The sequence below is a fragment of the Rhinolophus sinicus genome, linkage group LG07 (genome assembly GCF_036562045.2).
Source record: "Rhinolophus sinicus isolate RSC01 linkage group LG07, ASM3656204v1, whole genome shotgun sequence".
Taxonomy (NCBI): domain Eukaryota; kingdom Metazoa; phylum Chordata; class Mammalia; order Chiroptera; family Rhinolophidae; genus Rhinolophus; species Rhinolophus sinicus.
In genome coordinates, this window is record NC_133757.1 from 88,794,217 (window position 1) to 88,815,334 (window position 21,118).

The 21,118-nt window shown below is 42.3% G+C and overlaps 1 protein-coding gene across 7 annotated transcripts in view; it reads right to left on the minus strand.

Moving 5' to 3' along the window:
* Nucleotides 1-21,118, minus strand: part of NPM2 (nucleophosmin/nucleoplasmin 2) — a 47,999-nt gene that overhangs the window by 26,489 nt on the left and 392 nt on the right. For 4 of the 7 annotated variants that reach the window (XM_074338268.1, XM_074338266.1, XM_074338269.1 and 1 more), the window contains exons 1-7: nucleotides 16,702-21,114; nucleotides 16,517-16,590; nucleotides 16,250-16,375; nucleotides 3,532-3,622; nucleotides 2,295-2,497; nucleotides 2,146-2,180; nucleotides 1,027-1,060 (exon numbers count right to left, since the gene is read on the minus strand). In XM_074338268.1, the coding sequence (XP_074194369.1) occupies nucleotides 1,027-1,060; nucleotides 2,146-2,180; nucleotides 2,295-2,497; nucleotides 3,532-3,622; nucleotides 16,250-16,375; nucleotides 16,517-16,590; nucleotides 16,702-16,759 (621 nt within the window). In that variant the 5' untranslated portion in view covers nucleotides 16,760-21,114. Of the gene's footprint in view, nucleotides 1-490; nucleotides 918-1,026; nucleotides 1,061-2,145; nucleotides 2,181-2,294; nucleotides 2,498-3,531; nucleotides 3,623-16,249; nucleotides 16,376-16,516; nucleotides 16,591-16,701; nucleotides 21,115-21,118 lie in introns of those variants that run through there. The other 3 variants (XM_019744646.2, XM_019744643.2, XM_074338267.1) reach the window with 3 other exon arrangements.

Sequence of the window (21,118 nt, forward strand, 5' to 3'; positions counted from 1 at the left end):
TGTACTGAGAGTTGCCCCAGGGGAACCCTAGCACAGGACTTGCAAGTGTTCACCTGTCCACTTCCTGTAAGAGACACTTGATAGCCATGCTAAAGCCCACCTTGTCTCCCCCACCTGGGAGGATTTCCTTGAAGGTCTCTGGGCTCCTGCCCAACACAGATCTTCACATAAGTGAGGCCCCTGTGAGCAGGAGCTTGCCCGGGAAGCAGGACTAGCACGGTGGCCCGAGGTCCCAGTAAACACAGACGCTCAGGCTGGTCCCACAGGGATAGAGGCCCTTCCTGGCAGGGGCCGGCAGCTGTAGCCCTTCAGTTCTGCACCTAGAAAACCCGGCCCTGACGGAAGGGAGTGTGGGCACAGGAAGAACCACAACAGCTCTAGCGCCCTCCCTCAGCCCAGGGGCAGAAGATTGAAGCTGGGTAAGAGGCTGAGACACTTGGTTCTTCCCCCAAAGCTGGGCCAGAGGAAGATATGCCAGGACAAGAGAGGGAGATGAAAGAGCAGAGTGGGCAGACACAGGCCACCGGGTCCGGTGTGCTGGGACGCTGCCGCCCTCTGCTGGGCATGAGGGTTCACTGCAGCTGGCAACAAGTATGGCTCCTGGGAAGAGATGCAGAAACATCCTGGCAAAGCAAACTTTATTGTGGCCCTGAGGTTGGGGTTCTTCCCTCCAGGTCCTGCTGAATCCAGAGAGTTGGGGCAAGGGGCTTTTGTGTTGCCCCCAACACCTCCATCATATTCAGACTCAGGTGGAGGGAGCTGGGGTGGGTGGTTGGTGCCCTGGGTCCACGATGTACCCCAGGAAGGCCTCCTCTGCATGGTGGCCTGGCAGGCCCTCCCTGGGTCACTGTGGCCAGGCCACTCCAGGATCCTCATTTCTTGCATCCCGGCTTTTTAGGTCTGGGTGTGGGTTTGGTCTATGGAGAGAAGGGAGGACTCCAGTGTCTCACTCCCTCCGGGTCCTGGCACTTTCCCAGAGACCACCCCCTCCCCCAGGAGGACCAGCCCTTTCTTATCAGAACTCACCTTCCTCACAGGGCTCTTGTCTCTAAGACTGGATCTGGAATAGGGGTGAGGTGGGCAAGGAGTGGGGAGGTGGGAGGGGAAGAGAGATCTCAGCCTGATGCCAGTAGCCCTGGCCTCCCGCCCCACCAGTGCCCACACTGGAAAGCAGGGCCCTGGACACTTCCGGGAAGCAGGGGGCTGTGCCCTGGAGAGGGGAGGCTTCAGAATTCAACTCTTCACCTGTCACCTGCCCGGGACACTCTGACTCTCTTTTTAAACTAGATGTTTTTTTCTTCTTAGGCTTCCCATCTGCTTTCTTTATTTATCACAAGTATGTCTTTTTCATTATAAAAGTAATGTTAGTCACACTGTACAAACTATAGCAAATAGAGAACAGAATAAATTACTTATGTTATTTACTTCCCACCAATATTAACATTTTGGTGTATTTCCTCTCAGGGCTTTACGTGTGTTTGTTTTCTTCTAAAAAAATGTGAAATAAAATGAAAATGATTTAATATCCTGTTCTTTTACATTCTATAAAGAGTTTGCAGGTTGCTATCGCTTTCCTGGGCATAGGTAACATCCACTGAGAAAATGTGACATAGTTTAATCAACTATCATATTGGTAGACATTTAGAATGCTTCCATTTTTCACTATTATTTGAATAATGCAATGCTGAGTTTCTTAGTGCGTATAATTTTCCCCATACTGTATTTCCCCCAAAATAAGACCAGGTCTTATATTAATTTTTGCTCCAAAAGACATAGTAGGGCATATTTTCAGGGGATGTCTTATGTTTTCATGTACAACAATCTAGATTTATTCAAATACAGTCATGTCATCTTCTGGAACATCGTCATCACGTACTAAATGCGTTCGATCTTGGCTGACGATCTTAACTGGGGCTTATTTTCAGGGTAGGTCTTATTTTCAGGAAAATACTTCAGATGGGATCCTTTGGAAGGAATTGCCTCAGTGGAATTAGGTCAGAAGATAAGATGGTTTAACGCAAAGGCTGTGCAGCTCCTGTGTACCCTCGTATGCACACACGTGCATACGCCAGGCACACCCTACCCGTGCTAGTCCTATACACCTCTGCTAAGAGTTCAGCCAAGTTAAGAGATGGAAAGACTTACCTCACTGCTTCCTCTTCTTTTTCCACCTTTTTCCGCTGGGAACCAAACACAAGCATTACTAGGACAGTTCGGACTCACCGGCCCCACCCCTCTGCAAGCCCAGCTCAGGAAGCCTGGCCCAGGTCCCTGGGGTCAGGGTCCCCCCTCACTTTGGCGACGCTTGTCTGCTTCTGGGGCATCGGCCTCTTGCCCTGTTTGACAGGGGTCTCCTCTGGGGACTTATCAATGTCACCCTCATCCTCGTCGTCATCGTCGTCCTCCTCTGGCTGCTGCTGCGGCTCGTCGTCTTCCTCCTCCTCTTCCTCCTCCTCCTCCTGCTCCTCTTCCTCCTCCCAGGAGAGGTCTGCCCTGTCTGCAACAGTGGGAGAGGGGCAGGACCCCTGCGCACAGGCTCTCTGCCTGACTCCCATTCCATCACGTGGCTTCAGAGTTGCCCTCGGGGAGGCCCACCTGCTTGACTCCTGCGGACCCATCCTGGCCTCCCTGACATAGCGAGGCAATTGGGGGAGAGACCCGGGACAGCGGGAGGCAGGGGAAGGGGCGAGCTGGGCTCCAGCTGGGTAGCAGGATTCACTCCGGGAAGGTGTGTGAGGGGAAGGAGGGGGCAGCTGGGGAGGAGCCTGCAGTAGCAGATGAGGCCTTCAGACCTTATCCTGAGGGAAGTGGACCCTGCCAGGGTTTAGGGGCAGGAGAGCACTCTGATGAAAGAGGCACAACTGGACAGGGAAGAGAGCCGTCAAAGGGATATTAAGAGAGTCAGCACGGAGAATTCTTAGGGCCCATGTTACCACCATAGTTACGGACTTCATAGCAGCTAACATTTCACGTGCGTGTTAGTACTCGGCATTGTGCTAACTGCTGTTTCTGAATATCCCATTTATTCCTCACAGCTACTCTTTGAAGATGAAACCAAGTATACCCCTTCCCTCGTGTTACAGGAGAGGGGGCTGTGGCCCACAGAGGATGTGGCAAGGAGGTGAGAAATGGGGCTAGGGGGCGTCAGTTTTTTGGAGCAGGAGCTCTCAACAAGGTTGCAGGTTCAATTCCCACATGGGATGGTGGGCTGCGCCCCCTGCAGCTAAGATTGAAAATGGCGACTGGACTTGGAGCTGAGCTTCACCCTCCACAACTAGATTGAAGGACAACGACTTGGAGCTGATGGGCCCTAGAAAAACACACTGTTCCCCAATATTCTCCAATTAAAAAAAAATGAACTGGGGCTATGACCTGTTCCCATGGCGTTCCAGGTCAGGCTCTGGGCAACCGTATTGCCTTTGGGGGTTTTCTCTAATAATTCAAGACTCCCTCAAGTGTTTGAGTACCTGTTATGGCCTCGGCCCTGGCTCTGCACACCCAGACCTTTCCCAGGTGCAAGCTCGTACTTACCATAACATTCCTGGCCACTGAGGAACACAGGTCCAGAGCCGGCCCGGAGCTGAAAAGTGACTGGAGGAGAAAGCTCCAACCCCATCATGATCTGCAGGGGGAAGGAGGTGGGGGCGGAAAAGGAGAAGACTGGGTCACTCAGGCCCGCTACCTGGCTGGGGGCTGGCCTCCCACAGAAACACTGAGGTAATTCCCCACACCGCAGCCACACACACTTCATGGGTTCTCTGGACCTCACTGTGCTTGCAACCCCCTGGACCTTTCAACCGAGGAGAACAATGTGAATCTGACCATCTCACTCTGGCTCATTTCACAGACGGCCTCCCAAACTGAGGGGCAGCTGTTAGAGAAATCTGACTGCGACAGACTAAATCATGTCCCCTAAAGCCTTATGGTGAAACCCTGACGCCCCAATGCGATGGTGTCTAGAGATGAGGCCTCGGGGAGATAATTAGCGTTAGATGACATCATGAGAGTTGGGCCCTCATGATGGGGTTGGTGTCCTTATAAGCTGAGACCAGAGAGCTCTCTCTGTCTCTCTCTGAGGACACATGGCAGCCATCTACAAGCCAGGAAGAGGGCCCGTACCAAAACCTGACCACACTGGCACCCTGATCTCAGATAGACTATGACACTGATCAAATAAGAAAAGCAGATGCAAAGTTGTATGTACAGTGCTACTTTTGTCTTATAAATAACGTGCGAACATACGTATGAATAAAGGTTAGAAATACAGTGCTAATCACAATTGTCAGTGGATAGTCCATATTTATTTTCTTTGTTTTTCCAGACTTGGCAAATTTTCTAGAGTAACAATGATGATACTCATAGGTATGGAGTGCCTACCATGGGCCAGGCCCCAGGCTAAGGGTTTTATCTGCTTTGTCTCATTTAACTCCTTGCCCACGAAGGAGGTACTATTATTACTTTACAGAGGAAGACACTGAGGCTTAGAGAGATTAACTTCGAGTTTCTGGTTCAGACAGGAAGCAAATTAGCAAAAACAAACTCTGCAGCCAAAGACACCTAGAAAGGCTGGATAAAATGCAATCCCATGTTTTTGCTGCATGGCTGAGACCCCCAACTATCAGACGCGAAGAGTAGCAGGTGGCAGAGCTGCTGCAATAGCAGCTGAAGGGAAATACACTTGAAAATAGCAAGGGCTTTGGGTTTGAACCTTCACGCATGGATGAGAGACAAGAACTTGGCTCAAAAGAGGAGAGTTGTGATGGAGCCCACTGCACGCAGGCCAGAACCCTCAAAGGCTGCACCTCAGTCATCCCAGGGTGAGGGTCAAGGAGAGGTGACTAAAGAGCCTAAAACCAACCACAGAAAGGTAACAAGGAACTGAGAGTGGAGTAGAAGTCTCCTGGGACAAACTAAAATCCCAGGCCATACCTGTAACTTTTATGAAGTCTGAATTTACCTGGTGGGGAGTGCTAAGCCAAGAAATACGTATAAAACCCCAGGTTTGTGCTATTCCTGAGGCAAATGGCAGATGCAAACACAAAACCACTCTCCTAGGACACTCCTCATTGTTTTCACACAGAACTCTTTCAGAGAAAGCAAAACCCTGAAGACAACTCGCCATTTAAAATTACAAAACATGCAAGAAACAATCCTGCAGCGTCAGCCGAAGGAAACAAAATGACTGCAGAGCAGCACAACCAAGGACCTGAGGTAAGAAAATAACAATCTGGACCACTAGGAAGTAAGGTTGATGAAAACCAAATAAATATAAAAGTAGGCATCAGAACCCTAAGAAGATATTATGAAAAAGAACCAAACACAGCTTTTAGACATGAAAAGTATTAGCACTGAAATAAACTGAACAAATGGTTAAAAAGCAGAATAAAAGCCAGCTGCAGCAAGAGTCTGTAAACTGGAATAGTGCTGTGAAGAAATTACCCAGCAGGCCACACAGCGAGATAAACAGAACGTGAAAGAGAAGTTGAGATGTGGAGAGCAGGGTGAGAAGACCCAACATGCATCTAATCAGAGAAAAGGACTGGAGAGAATGGAGTCAATGTTCAAAATGAGAACCACCAAGAGTTTTCCAGAAACAATCAAAGACCCAGATTCTCATATCCAGGAAACCTAACTCCCAAAAGATAAATAAAAATAATTCTACACTTGAACATGCCAAAGTAAAATGGTAGATAACAACAAAGAGATTATCTTAAAAGGAAAGACAGATTTCAAAAAAAGGCACAGTAACAGGACAGACTGAGGATTTCAACAGCAACATCAGAAACCAGAAAAACCTGATAACATCTCTAAGGTTTTGAGGGAAACTTCCTCTCTACCTAGAATTTATACACAAACTATCGTGAAGTGATGAGAGGAAAATAAAGATATTTCCAGATAAAGCCCAAATAAGTTTACTATTCCCAGACCTACTAAAGCATGTTTTAAGAAGGTGGCAATTAAATTGAGAAGGAAGAAGTAGATACAAGAAACAGCGGTGAGCAAGCAAATTGGTAAACATAGAAAAACTTAAGTAAGCGTTAGTGTAAAATAAGGTAGTACTAGTAATGACTAGTGCTGAGTGGGTCTAAAACAAGTTGAAGCTAAAACTCCACATGATAACACCATGTAAGTTAGGAAGAGGGTAATTAGAAAAGTTTCCTGGATTGTTTGGGAGGAATAAAAACATTCATTTTAGAATTTGATCATGCATGACTGTTTAAAAAAAAATTAAGGACAACCAATAAAAATTAGAATGAGATTCTACAGCTTCCAAACCAGTGGAAAAGGGGAAAAGAAATTTTAATCAATCTAATAAAAAATAGGAAAAGGAGAAAAAAATAAAACAGCAAGGAAAGTAGAGGCACAAAGTACGTTACAAATAAATCCAGGTATAGTAGCAATCACAACAAATGTGAACAGACTATACTGACCAGATAGAGTAAAACCAAGTCTTGCTATAGACTGCTTCTAAGATACACACCTAAAATGTAAGGACAGAAATGCTGAGGTAAAGACATGGAAGCATATACCCAGATGTGGCGGAGGCTTCCAGTTGTTTATCCAACATCCATTCTTCCCTTCTTCCATAATAACAGTACCTTGAGAGTCACATATTGTACCCAGCCAAAGACTGCATTCCTCAGTTTCTTTTGCAGTTAGCTGTGACCATGTCACTCATTTCTCAGCCAATGAGTTGTAAGCAGAATTTAGTGGGTGGTATTTATGTGATGATTCCTTAAAAGGTAGACAGAGAACTGGGAAAGCCTCTTCCCTTGCTTCTTCTTTCCTATTACCTTACACGCAGAAGTGAGGGCTGGAGCTGCAGCAGCCTTCCTGGACTGTGAGGCAACCTTGAGGAGGGAAGCTCTGCGTTAAGGACAGGAGAAAGCTAAGAGGTCTTTGGTGACCATGGAGCCATCGCACCAGCCCTACGCTGCCCATCTCTGGACTTCTATGCAACACAGAAATAAATCTCAAATTTGGTTAAGGCCCTGTGGTTGGGTCTCTATTACTGCAGCCATACCTAATTAAAATGCAAATGAAGGTAGTTTTGCCATCTGGTGAGTGATGTTGATAATGTGTGTGGGGGGTATAGGTGGTATACAGAACATCTCTGTACCTTCCTCTAGGTTTTACTGTAAACCTAAAACTGCTCTAAAAATAAAAAATAAAGTCCTTAAAAAATGAAGCTAGTTGTATTTGTTAGATCAGGTTTGGTAAGAAGTGACAAACAACTCAATAACAGTGGCTTATACAGATAGAAGCTTGTTTCTTTGTCACATAAACCAAATTCAGATATAAACAGTTAGCTGCAGGTATCCAGCTTCTCAATCACCAGGGATCCAGGCTCTTTGTACTGTGTTGTTTCGCTATCCTCAATACATGGCTTCTACCTTCTTACCCAGGATGGCTGCTCAGGTTCCAGCCATCACATCCACATTCCAGCCAGCAGGAAGGAGGAAGACACAAAAATGGTCACATGATCTCTCTATAAGGACACTGCAGATGTTATAGATACCACTTCTGTTTACATTCCATTGGCCAAAACTTCATGGTCATGCCTAACTCAGGGAATATAGTTTTTATTCTGCGTAGCCATGTGGCCGGCTAAAAGTCATGAGTTCCACTACTAAAGAATAAAGGAATAATGAATATTGAGGAACAACTGGGAAACAAATTAATATCAAATGATGTAGGCTTTAATAAGCATTTTAGGGATAAAGGTCACCACATATTGATAAAAAATTAATTTACAAGGAAGATAATTCTGTAAATTATATACACCAATAACATAGTACAAACATATATAAAGCTATAGCTACAGTAATCAAGAGTGCGGTATTGGAGGGATAGACACATAGATCAATGGAACAGAACACCTAGAAATAGACCCACACAAATACATTCAACTGATTTTTGACAAAGTTGAAGAATCAGTTAAATGGAGGAAGGATAGTTTCTTCAACAAATGGTGTTGGAGCAATTGCATGTCCATAGGCAAAGAAATGAACCTTGACCCAAACCTCACACCTTATACAACAATGAACTCAAAATGATCATGGACTTAAATGTAAATTATAAAGCTGTAATACTTTCGGACAAAAAACAAAAAACAAAAAACAAAAACGGAAAATCATCATAATCTCAGGTTAGGCAGAGAGTTCTTAGCTATAACACCAAAAGTCATAAAAGTCATTGATAAAATGGACCTCATCACAATTAAAAACTTTAGTTCATAAAAGCTTATATGAAGAGAATGAAAACCAAGTTATAGAATGGGAAGAAAATATTTGCAAACCATATATTTGACAAAGGACTAGCGTCTAGAATAAAGAATTAGCAAAACAAACAATCCAATTAGAAAACAAACAATCCATTAGAAAATGGTCAAAAGCTATGAATAGACATTTTACTGAATATACAGATGGCAAGTAAACACATAAAAAGATGTTCAACTTCATTAGCCCTTAGGAAATGCAAAAAGTGTAATGAGATATCACTACACATATATCAGAATGGCTGAAATAAGAAATAGTGACAACATGAAATGTCAGTAAGGATGCAGAACTCGATCACTCACGTATTGCTGGTGGAAATGAAAAATGGCACAGCCACTTTGAAAAACAGGAGGTTTAAGAAACTAAACATGCAACCACCATATGACCCAGCAATTGCACTCCTGGGCATTTAGAGAAATTAAAACTTATGCTTACACAAAAATCTTTATACACATGTTCATAGCAGCTTTATTTATAATAGCTCCAAGCTGGAATCAACCCAGTTTTCCCACAAATGAATTGTTGAACTCTGGTACATCTATACCAAGGGTGTCAAAACTGCGGCCCGTGGGCCATTGTTAATTGGCCCGCAGCAAATTCCAAAAATATATTTAGTTTACTTAAATAAACCAGGTGAGGCAATACGTACTTCACCTTGAGTGAGTGGCCTGGCTGTTTGTGTATTTTACGCATATAGCCCTTGGTGAAAACCGTTGAAAAAAGTTTGGACACCCCTGATCTGTACCATGGACTACTACTCAGCAATAAAAATACATACAATTTGGATGAATCTCCAGGGAGTGATGCTGAGCAGGAAAAAAGAGCCAGTTCCAAAAGGTTACATATGTAGTGATCTCTCCATATTATTTCTTACAGCTAAATGTGAATCTACAATTATCTAAAAAAAGTCAACTGAAAAATAAACATATGTAAAGCAAACAATAAAATTTAAGAATCCACTGAAAATCCACTATCATAATAGGAAATTTTAACACATTTTTTAAAAATAATTGATGGATTAGGGAGACAAACATATATAGATTTGAGCACAATTAATAAGCTTCATTTATTGAACACACACAGATTCCTACAATACTACCATGTACTATGCCACAATTCAAGTCTCAACAAATACCAAAGAACTGAGGTGTGTATGGACCACATTTTCTTTTGCAATTACATTGAGAAAAGGAGTGATAACCTAACCCACCCATATCTTCAGGAATTAAAAAATTCTAAGTAACTCATACATCAAATAAGAAATCATAATGAAATTAGAAAATATTTAAAATGAAATGAAATAAAGTGAAAATACTACAAAACACATATTGAGGGATGCAGCTAAAAACATCCTTAGAGGGAAATTTATAGTATTAAAAAAATTAATAAATAAAACTTGGAAAAAATAAGCTAGAACACGAATGGGATAAATATCTAAGTCAAGAAGAAAATAGAACAAAGAAAGCAGAAAATATCAGCTAATCAGAGAATAAAATAGAAAATAAGAAAAGAGAAACACCAATGAAGCCAAAAGCTGGTTCTTTGAAAAGAAGAAGGAGGAGGAGGAGGAGGAGGAGGAGAAGGAGAAGGAGAAGAAGAAAAGACTAATCTCCATGATTAAGGGGTATGGGAAGGAAAGATGATAAACACTACTGGGAATTTAAAAAAGAGGGATATAACAACAGATATAGTTGTGATTACAAACATTATTAGCAAATAGCATAAACAATATCTGGAAAAAGATAAATGATCAAAATTGGCTCAGAGTAGACATTTGGTTCAGGCCAAGTAACAGGGACTGAATTTACCTTTCAACTTGAAATAACTGAAAGAAAAAAAAAAAAACACACAAAAAACCCAAATATAATATAGGAAACAATGGCTCTCAAAACATTGGACATCAATCAAGGAAGAACAGTAATCCCCGAGAGATGGGAAAAAATGAAATGAGCCTTAGGGTTGTCAAAGCTTCCTTCCTGGACAGCGCAGGGAGGGGGAACTCAGGCCAGTTTCCAAAAGAGCACAGTGATCTCACTGAGTTGAGGAAGTGAAACTGGTAACCCAGGGAAGTCAAGGCACCTAGAGTTCACAGAACAGAGTACAGGAGAGGAGAGAGCTGCAAAGACAGAACGTCAGACATTGGCAGAAAGTCCCCCTTGAGTATTCAGTCAAGTAGTGATAAGCACATGCATGTGAGGAAACTACTGGGGGAAAGGAATCACTCTAAAAGTGTCTGAAGCTCATATAGGGTCAGGGACAGTGCTTGTTTCTAAAAGCTAGAGTGGAAAAGCTCATAATTTATGGGGCACCTGTTGGAGAACTAAGAAGGGTCTCATCACAGTAGTGGGGGGATTAACTAGTTTAAACCTAGCTTTTGTACCACCAAACAAAGCTTAAAAACAAGACCCAAAAGTATAAAATGGTATCTAAATAACTTGACTGCCTAGCACCAAATTAAAAATTACTAGACAAAGAACCTGGAAGCTATAACTCATAATTATGAGAAAAAATTCAATCAAAACTGACACAAATTATAGAATTAGTAGACAAGACATTAATTATTATGTCTGTAGTCCATATGTTCAAGAAACTAGAGGAAAGATGAAAAATGTTTGAGACACGGAAGACTCAAATAAAATCTCTAGAGGGCCGGCCCGGTGGCTCAGGCAGTTAGAACTCCATGCTCCTAACTCCGAAGGCTGCCTGTTCAATTCCCACATGGGCCAGTGGGCTCTCAACCACAAGGTTGCTGGTTCAGCTCCTCGAGTCCTGCAAGGGATGGTGGGCTCTGCCCCCTGCAACTAAGATTGAACCTGGCACCTTGAGCTGAGCTGCCGCTGAGCTCCCAGATGGCTCAGGTGGTTGGAATGCATCCTCTCAACCACAAGGTTGCCAGTTTGACTCCCGCAAGGGATGGTGGGTTGTGCCCCCTGCATATAGAAACAGCAACTGGACCTGGAGCTGAGCTGCACCCTCCACAACTAAGATTGAAAGGACAACAACTTGAAGCTGAACGGCACTTTCCACAACTAAGATTGTAAGGACAACAACTTGACTTGGAAAAAAGTCCTGGAAGTACACACTGCTCCCCAATAAAGTCCTGTTCCCCTCCCCCAATAAAATCTTAAAAAAAAAAAAAAATCTCTAGAGATGAAAATTATAGTATCTGAAATGAAAACACACTGATGAGATTAACAACAAATTAGATGCTGCAGAAGAAAGGAGTAATGACATTGAATAAATAAGGACTATCCAAAATGAAATGCACTGAGGAAAAATACTTTCAGAAAATGAACAGAGCATCAACAAACTTTGGGACAACTTTAAGGAGTCAAGTGTGCATGTGATTGGATTCCCCAATGGAGATGGGGAGAGGATGGGGGGGGTGTCAGAAAATATATTTCAAGAAATAATGGCCCCAAAAATGTCCAAATTTGATGAAAACAAATACCTAAGAAATTCAATGAACCTCAAGGCATTTCATAATTGAATTGCTCAAAACCAGCAATAAGGAGAAAATCTTAAAAGCAGCCAAAGGAATAAAGACATTACATACAGAGGAGTAAAGACAAAGACACTAGTAGATTTATCCAAATTATGCAAGCTATGTTTGGAGAAATCTACTAGTAATGTTTTTTCAAGTGTTGAAAAACAAACAAACAAACAAAAAAGCTCAACCCAGTGAAATAGCTCTCAAAACTAAAGTGAAATAAGGACTTTTCAGACATAACAAAAGCTGAAAGAGTTCATTACAAGCAGACCTGCATTACAAGAAATGTTTTAGTCCTTCAAGCAGAAGGAAATGATACCAAATGGAAATTTAAATCTACACAAAGGAATGAAGAGTACCAGAAATGGTAAATATAAAAACGTTTCATTCTAATTCTTAATCTTTTAAAAACATAGACTGTTTAAAAGAAAGACAATAACAATCTGGTGTAGGATTTATGGCATATGTAGAAGCAAAAGTTATTACAATAGCACAAAGGATGGGAAGTGGGAAATAAAGTATGCTGTAGTAAGAATCTTACATCATACATGAAGTGGTATAATAGTACTTGAATATAGACTGTTGTAAGTTAAAGATGCATATTATAAACTCTAGAGCAACCAATAAAAAATAACAAAGAGATGAAGTATACCTAAGAAGCCAATAGTGGAGATGAAAATGTAATAAAAATCACGTAGTTAATCCAAAAGAAGGTCAGAAAAGAAAAAGAAAGGAACACAGATGGGACAAATAGGAAAACAAATAGCAAGGTGATGGAGTTAAACCCAACCTTATTGATAATTACATTAAATATTAACAGTTCAGATACTCTTAATTAAAAGGCAGAGATTATCAAATTGGATAAAAGACTCAATTATATGGTATCTAAAAGAAACCCACTTTATATATAAAGATACAGAGATTAAGTGTAACATGATAACGAAAGAACTGGGAAAACACAGCGTACAAATATTAATAAAAAAGAGCTAGATTGACTATAGTAATCAGACTAAATAGGCTTCAGAATATTTACTAGGGATAAAGAGGGACATTTCATAATGATAAAGGGATAAATTAACAAAGATACCGCCATCCTAGAAGTGTACGTGTCTAATAAAAAAGCTTCAAAATACATGAAGTAAAAACTGATAATTGAAAGGAGAAATAGACAAAGCCAAAACGATTGCTGAAGACTTCAGTGTCTATCTCTCAGTAATTAGTAGATTCAGTAGGCAGAAAATGAGTAAAGACACTAGCAAAACTACCAACCAACTTAATATAATTGATATTTATAGAGAAATACACCCAACAACAGAACACAAATTCTTCAAGTATAAATGAAATATTCACCAAGAAGGAACATGTTATGGGTCACAGAACAAATCACAAAGCAGTTTAGACTGAAATAATATAGAGCATGTTCTCAGACCACAAAAGATCAAACTATAAGAAAGATTCTTAGAAAATCCCTCTTATTAGGAAATGTGAAAACACACATACTTCTAAATATCCCAGCGCTGAGAAGGAAACTATAATATAATTTGAACTGAATAAAAATGAAAACAGTACCTATCAAAATTTGTAGGATGAAGACTAGAGAGTTCTCAAAAAAAGATACTCAAATGGCCAATAAGCACATGAAGAGATGCTCAACATCATTAATCACCAGGGAAACACAAATCAAAACCACACTGAGCAAGAAGTTCACACCCACTCAGGTGACTCATCAAAATTAGACAATAACAAATGTTGGGGAGGATGGGGAGAAACTGGAATCCTCATACATTGCTGGTAGGAATGCAAAGTGGTACAGCAGTCTGACACTTTTGAATAAAGTTTGACACACGCTTACTCTATGACCCAGCAGTTCCATTCCTAGATATTTACTCAAGAAGAATGCATACACAGGTCCATACAAATACTTACACTCAAATGTTCATAGCACCTTATCCATAATAGTACAAAACTGGAAACTACCCACGTGATTTCCATTAACAGATGAATAAACAAAACCTGGTGTATATACCTATTTGTAGAATGGAGCACCACTCAGACATAAAAAAAGAGCACATGACTATCTCACTCACAACATGGCGAAATCTCAAAAGCATTATGTCAAGTGAAAAAAGCTGGGCACAAAAGACTGTATTGCACGGTTCCCTTTAAATGAAATTCTAGAAAAGGCAAAACTATACTGACAAAGTAGGTCAGTGGTTGCCAGTTGCAATGGTAGGTGGAAGGGATCAACTGCAAAGTGGCTCGACTGTGGTGACAGTTACACAATTATATACATTTGTCAAATGCATCAAGTTGTACACGTAACATTGATGAATCTTATTGTTCTAAATTACATCTCAATAAATCTGATTTAAAAAAAAACGGACTCAAAGAAATAGACATCTGAATAGATCCAAAACTATTAAATAAATTACAGTAACTTAAAATCAAACCCGCCCTACATAGTTCATTTGCTTATTTACTCACTCCTTCATTATATATTGGGTTCCTACCGTGTACGAGGCACTATTATACAGGCAGTGTGGCTAACGCAGCAGACAAGACAGGCCCAGTCCTTGCTCTCTGGGAGCTTATATTCTGGTTGCGGAGAAAGAACGCACAAATGAAAACTGATGCCAGCAATGAGTCCAACGGGGGAAAAGTGATTATGGGTGGGGAAGGAAGAGGGGGTGCTGTTTGTGGTCAGGGCTGACATTTGAACAAAAACCAGATGGAAGTGGGGGGTAGGCGTGTCCCTGGCACGGGGAAGAGTAAATGTAAGGACTAAGGAGGGGTATGTGGGAGTTTTCAAGGTACGGTAGGGGAGCCAGTGTGGTTTGAGCAGGGTCAGGAAGGCGAGGGTAGCAAAGGCTGAGGTGAGAGAGGGTGTGGAGGACCAGGACATAAAGGATCTCGGAACTCATTCTTCATGAAATGGGAAGCCATTGACCTAAGGGTTCTAGCAGAGAAGTGACAAGCCCTGACACTTGTTTAAAAGGATCTTCCTTTCAGTTGTGTATGGAATAGACCAGAGGCTGGAAAGCTTTTCCTGTAAAGGGCCAGATGAGAAGTATTTTAGGCTTGTAAACCCTATGGTCTCCGTGAAGACTACTCAACTCTGCTGTTACCAAGTGAAAGCAGCCACAGATAATATATCAATGAAGGAGTGTGGCTGTGTTTCAATAAAACTTTATTTACAAAAACAGGTAGTGGGCTGGATTTAATTCTGCAGCTGGTTAATCCCTGGAATAGACTATAGGGGACCAAGGGTGAAGGCAGGTAGACCAGTTAGGAGGCCGTGCGACAAAAGAGAGCAGGAAGTGATGGTCACCTGGACCAGGGTGTAGCGGGGAGGAGGGGAAATGTGGTCAGATTGGGGTATATTGTGAAGGTCCAGTCAACAGGATTTGTTGCTGGTTCAGATAAGGTGGGTTAGAGAGGAGGTTTTTCCCCCTGATGAATCGAAAGAGAAACTATTTACTGGGAAAGGATCAGGTTTGGGGGTGGAGGGAGAGATTTGAGGGTAAGTGTTACAAGATCAGTCTCCCAGGACAGATGATCTTGGTCTTATAGTCACTATTCCAGCACATATGAGAGGATACTCCATTCCTCGCTTCGTGAGGCTACTATGCCTTGATACCCGAACAAGATAAGGAATATATAGGCCAACCTCATTTATGAGTATATAAGTTTAAAAAAATCTTAATATAGTAACAAATATATAAATCTGGAAGCTTATCATACTATAAAGCAGTGTTTATCTCAGGAATGTAAAGTTGGCTGAATATTATTCTATTAATATCATTTACACATTAACAGATTAAAGAAGAAAAGAACCCAAGGTCATTTGAATAGAACAGCGTTTGATAACCATTCATGATTAAAAAGATGAAAACCCAATTTTAAAAGCAGAGTAGGCCTAGATGGAGACTTCCTTAAGCTGACAAAGGGTATCTCCAAAACTGGTCATGCTTGATGGAGAAACATTAGAAGTAATCCTTTAAAAAAAAAAAAATCAAGGATGGAACAAAGACATCTGATTATCATTCTATCCAGTATTATACTGGAGGTCCTAGCCATTATAGTAGGATTTAAAAAAAAAAAAAAAAAGCCATTTTCCACAAATAATGATGATTTGCATTAGAACACTCAAGATAAATTATTAGAAATAAGGATTTCTGGATACACAATCAATATGTAAGTCATCAACACTGACCTGTCACCAGCAGTAAACGGTTTAAAAATGTGATTTTGAAGAGGTTATTTAACTTGCTGTGTAACTAGTCACACAGCTAGTAAAGGGTGGGTTGGGATGGAAGTGGGGCGTCTGGCTGCTGAGTCCAGGCTTTTAGTCACGTGCTGTGTCTCCTCCCTAGCATGGCTCTACTGCTTCAGGACGCCCGTATCCCCATGGGTTGTGTCCATGCCCACGCGGGGGTGAGGCCTGAGCAGGCAGTGCTCCGGGGCTCAGGGAGAGACTCACCATGGGTAAGACGGAGGCCTGCAGCGAGGCAATGGTGATGGGTTTCATCCTCTTGTCCTCCTGGCCTGCTGGGGGCAGGATCTCCACGAGGTTCATCTCCTCTTTGGCTTTCTCCCCCAAGCAAATCTGACAGGGTTGACAAGAAGCAGGGCACCTCATCCCCAGAGGGCAGAGGAGGGAAACCCAGTTGCACCTGTACGGCCCACAGACACCCCTGCTCCGCGCTAGCGGTCCCTCCTCCCCGCCTTGGGGGAGGGGACCACCCACCGTACAGAGCAACACCTTCCCCTCCTTCTGCGGTTTGAAGGTCCAGGTCCGCTTCTCCTGGTTTAGCTCACAGCCTGGAAAGGAGACGGAGGGAGGGAAGGCGGTGGCGGGCTCAGGGGATACGCCCCTTCCTCCAGGCAGCCCTCACCTGGGGGGCAACCCCCAGCACCCGGGTCCTCACTCACCCCAGAGCGTGACTGTCCCTGCCTTGTCGGTGCTGGTGCTGGTGCGGCTGCGGTTCATGGCGCAGGGGAAACGGGCCGTGCGCTGCGGAGGGGCCCAGTGAGGTGAAGCCGGAAAGGCGGCTCAGATCCAGGCTGGGACCTGGGCAGAGAGGCCTTGGGGAGGGACCAGGCCCGGCCGCCCGCTACTCGGGGGAAGCGGGTGTCCGTGCCCGTCCGAGTTCCACTCACCCCTGGGGCCCAGCCCTCCGTCCCCGCTGCCCTCACTGTGGCTGCTCAGTGGGCGCGGGTTCCACCTTGGACCCGTCCTCCGAGCGCTCCCTCTGGGCTCTCACACCGACCTCGTCAGGCCTCAGGCGGGCGGCCCGCCGCAGCTGTTATGAGGCCTGCGAAGGGCACGGACGCTGTCTAATCAGCCCTAAAGGAGAGGCCCTTCTCTTCGGCCCCGTTGCGCCATCCTTTCGTTTTCTGTGCCTTAGAAGCACCTGGAGGGCCTGTTAAAGCGCACGTGCTACAGGCCCCACTGCCCTTTTCCCATAGAGCAAGTCTGGCCGGGGCCAAGAGCATTTGCATTTCTAACCGTTCCCAGGTGAGGTGGGTGCTGCGGGCGCGGGACCACACTCTGACCTACGGCATTTACTGGGGGCTACAGCGCCAGGCCGCGCAGCTTGGAGAGGCTCTGCCACCAGGAGGAAGCAGCAGCATTCTTGCTCCTTTGTGATCACCGCCTTTCTTCCTGTCCTTTCCCTCCCCGGGATTGTGCCAGGACGGTGGTCCCCAGAGAGGAAAGCCCTGTTTCCAGAGGATGATTTGTCCCGTGGCAGGGAAGAGGTGGGCATGAGGAAGGTGGTCAAGAGGCAGCTGTAGCAGCTGGGGAGGAATCCAATGAATGACTTTACCAGGGCCAGTCGCTTCACAAACTGCGGTTCGCAGGGCACAGAGATGCACTTCCACGTGTGTTTGGGTAGAGTAGTTAGAGGACAAGCCTTTTCAGCTGACACACCCCTCCTGCTGCTCGTGAGACACCTCTGTTTGGGAGTCAGAAGTAACTGGGGATCTCTGCTATTGCATTCTCATCCTTCACGCCTATCCTGGAAACGTCTCATCTACATACTGTAAGGTTCACTGATTTCCAACAAAGGTGCCAAGGTAATTCAATCGGGAAAGGGTAGTCTTTTCCAAAAATGGTGCTGGAGGATATAACTGGATAGATCTCTCTCTGGATCCCTGATTGTAGCTTCTGCTGTGCAGGAATCAGCACTTTTTTTTCCCCTTTTTAAAATGTTAACTTTATTGAAAAATATATACAAAAATGCACTCATTAAAGTGTAGAATTTGATGATTTTTTGATAAATGTACACACCTGTGTAGCCATCACCACAGTCAAATTATCATTTCCATCACTCCCTCGAATTTTCTTGTTTCCCTTTGCAGTCATATCTCCTTTTGATGCCTAATTAGCATTAGGTAAAGACCTGCTTTCTGACACTAGGTTAGTATTGACTATTCTAGAATTTCACACTGTAAGTAGAATCATACAGGGTCTTTTGGTCTGCCCTCTTTTGCTGAACAAAATGTGTTTGGGATTTATTTATCCATATTATTGCTTGTATCAGTCATTTGTTTCTGTTTATCGTTGAGTAGTATTCCACAATTTGTATATCCAGTCACCTGCTGGTAAGTTGTCAACTTGTATCAACTTGGCTAGGCTATTATACCCAGTTATTCAAACACTAACATAGGTGTGGCTGTGAAGATACATTGTTGATGTGATTTCCCTGAAGTTCAGTCTGTGGACTACAGCTTCAGCTCCTGCCAGAGAGCTTCCACCCTGCCCTACAGATTTCAGACTTGCCTAGCCAGTCTCATTGCATAAGCCAATTCCTTGTAATACATCCCTGACCGATACACCTATTGATGGATATTTGGGTAGTTTCCAGTTTTAGAATATTATGAACAAAAATGCTATGAATATCTGAGAGCAAGTCTTTGCATGGACATACATTTTAGTTTTTCTTGGATAAATACCTAGGAGTGGAGTTGCTGGATTATTTGGTCAGCATATATTAAACTTTATGTAAAACTATAAAACTGTTTTCCAAATTCCTGTAGATTTGCATTTCTACCAGCAATGTATGAGAATTCCAGTTGCACTACATATTTATTAATACTTGGAATTGTTAGTCTTCCTAGTTTTAGCTGTTCTGCAGATGTAGTGACATCTCTTGTGATTTTTATTTGTATTTCTTTGATGATAAGTGATGTTGAGCATCTTTTCAAATGCTTATTGGTCATATGTATCTTCTTTTGCAAAATACCCATTCAAATATTTTGTCCATTTTAAAAATGGTTATTTTGGGTTATTCTTTCTATTGAGTTGTAGGAGTTCTTTATATATCTTAGATACCTGTTTTGTGTCAAATATATGTATTTGGAAGACGTTTTTACTCCTGTCTATAGCTTGCCTTTTCACTTTTTTTAAATGGCATCTTTTGAATAACAGTAATTTAAAGATTTGACAAAGTCCAATGATTTCTTTTTCTTTTATGGCTCATGCTTTTGATGTTTTAGGAAATCTTTGCTTAAGGTGGTGAAAGTTTTTGCCTGTTTTCTTCTAGTAGTCTTGTAGTTTTAGTTTATACTTTTACATCAGGAATCCATTTGAAGTTAATTTTTGTGATGGCGTTAGGTCAGAGTCGAGGTTCATTTTTTTCCCAAGTAGATATCCAGTTTTTCTAGCACCATTTTTTGAAAAAAAGACCATCATTTCTGTATTGCATTATCTTGGCACTTTTGTCAAAAATCAATTAACCACGTGTCTATTTTTGAACTTTATACTCTGCCGTTTATCTGTCTGTCTACTCTAGTGTCGATACCACTGTCTTGATTGCTATAGCATTTTAGTAAATCTTGAAATCAGGTAGTTGAGTCCTCCAACTCTATTCTTTTAAAAAATATTTTGGCTATTCCAGATACTTTACATTTTTATACAAATTTTAGAATCAGCCTATCAATTTCTACAAAAAAGGCTTTTGGGATCTTTACTGGGATTTTGTTGAATGCATAGTTGAATTTAGGGAGAACTGATATCACCATTTTGAGTCATTCAATCCATGAACATGTTATAATCTCTCCAATTATGTAGATCTTTAATTTTCCTCAGCAATGCTTTATAGATTTTAGTGTGACGTCTGGAACGTATCTTGTTAAATTTATTCCTATGTCTTTCATGTTTTTGGATGCTGTAGCAATAGCATATATTTAAAATTTTCATGTTTTTAATAGTTTTAGTATCTAGAAATACAATTGGTTTTTGTATATTGACCTTGTAGTCTGTGACTTTGCTGAATTCACTTATTAATTTCAGTAGCTTTTTTGTACTCCAAATCATTACATCTGGGAATAAAGAGTTTTACTTCTTTTTTGATCTGCATGCCTTGTCTTTGTTGCGCCTATTTGCTCTGGTGAGGCCCTCAGACACAATGGCGAATAGAAGTGGTAAGAGTGCTCATCCTTTCCTTGTGCTTGACCTAAGGGGGAACACTGTCCTTCACTTTTAAGTATATTGTTGGTAGATTTTTCCAGATGTCTTTTAACAGATTGTTTCTTTCTATTCCTAGTTTGCTGAGAATTTTTAATCATAAATGGGTATTTTTTTGTGATGTGCTTTTTTTTTATCTTGAGAGGACCAGCCTTTTCTCCTTTATGTTGTTTATATGGTGACTTGCATTTATTGATTTTTTGAATGTTAAAACAGCCTTGCATTCCTACGATCAATCCCACTTAGTCATGATATCCTTTTTATATATTCCTGTATTTAGTTGAGGATTTTTGCTTTATGTTCACGAGGGCTATTAGCATAAAGGATTTTTTTGGTTTGTTTTAATGTCTTTATCAGGTTTTTGGTATCAGGGAAATGCTTGTTTCATAAGATGATTGGGAAGTATTCCCTCCTCTTCTATTTTCTGATTGTGTGTGTGTGTGTGTGTGTGTGTGTGTGTACAATATCGGGTGCTCTGCCTGCAAGAGCAGGGGTCTCCTTGGCACCGAGTGCTCTGCCCTCATCTCCTTACTGTCCCGTGCTTCCTATGCCTTGACTCAGTTGCTGCTCTATTCGGGAACCTGGGCATCATTCTAGAATCCTCTTCCCTTTACTCTCCACAACCAACTAGTCACAAAATCCTGTTGATTCTACTCCCCCATCCTCACTATTTCGCAACTCTCTCCCCACAGCCCGTCTTGGTTCAAATCCTTATTATCCACTAGCTGGTGGATTAAACAAAGACTCGTCACTAGACAGCTTTGCAAAGTGACCTTTGGTGGAAACTTAAAGCTTTTAGGATCAAATCCCAACCTTTTGTGCCCACCCATCAGACACGTATAACAGGCTGCACTGTCCCTCCAGTCACGCTATTTTTGC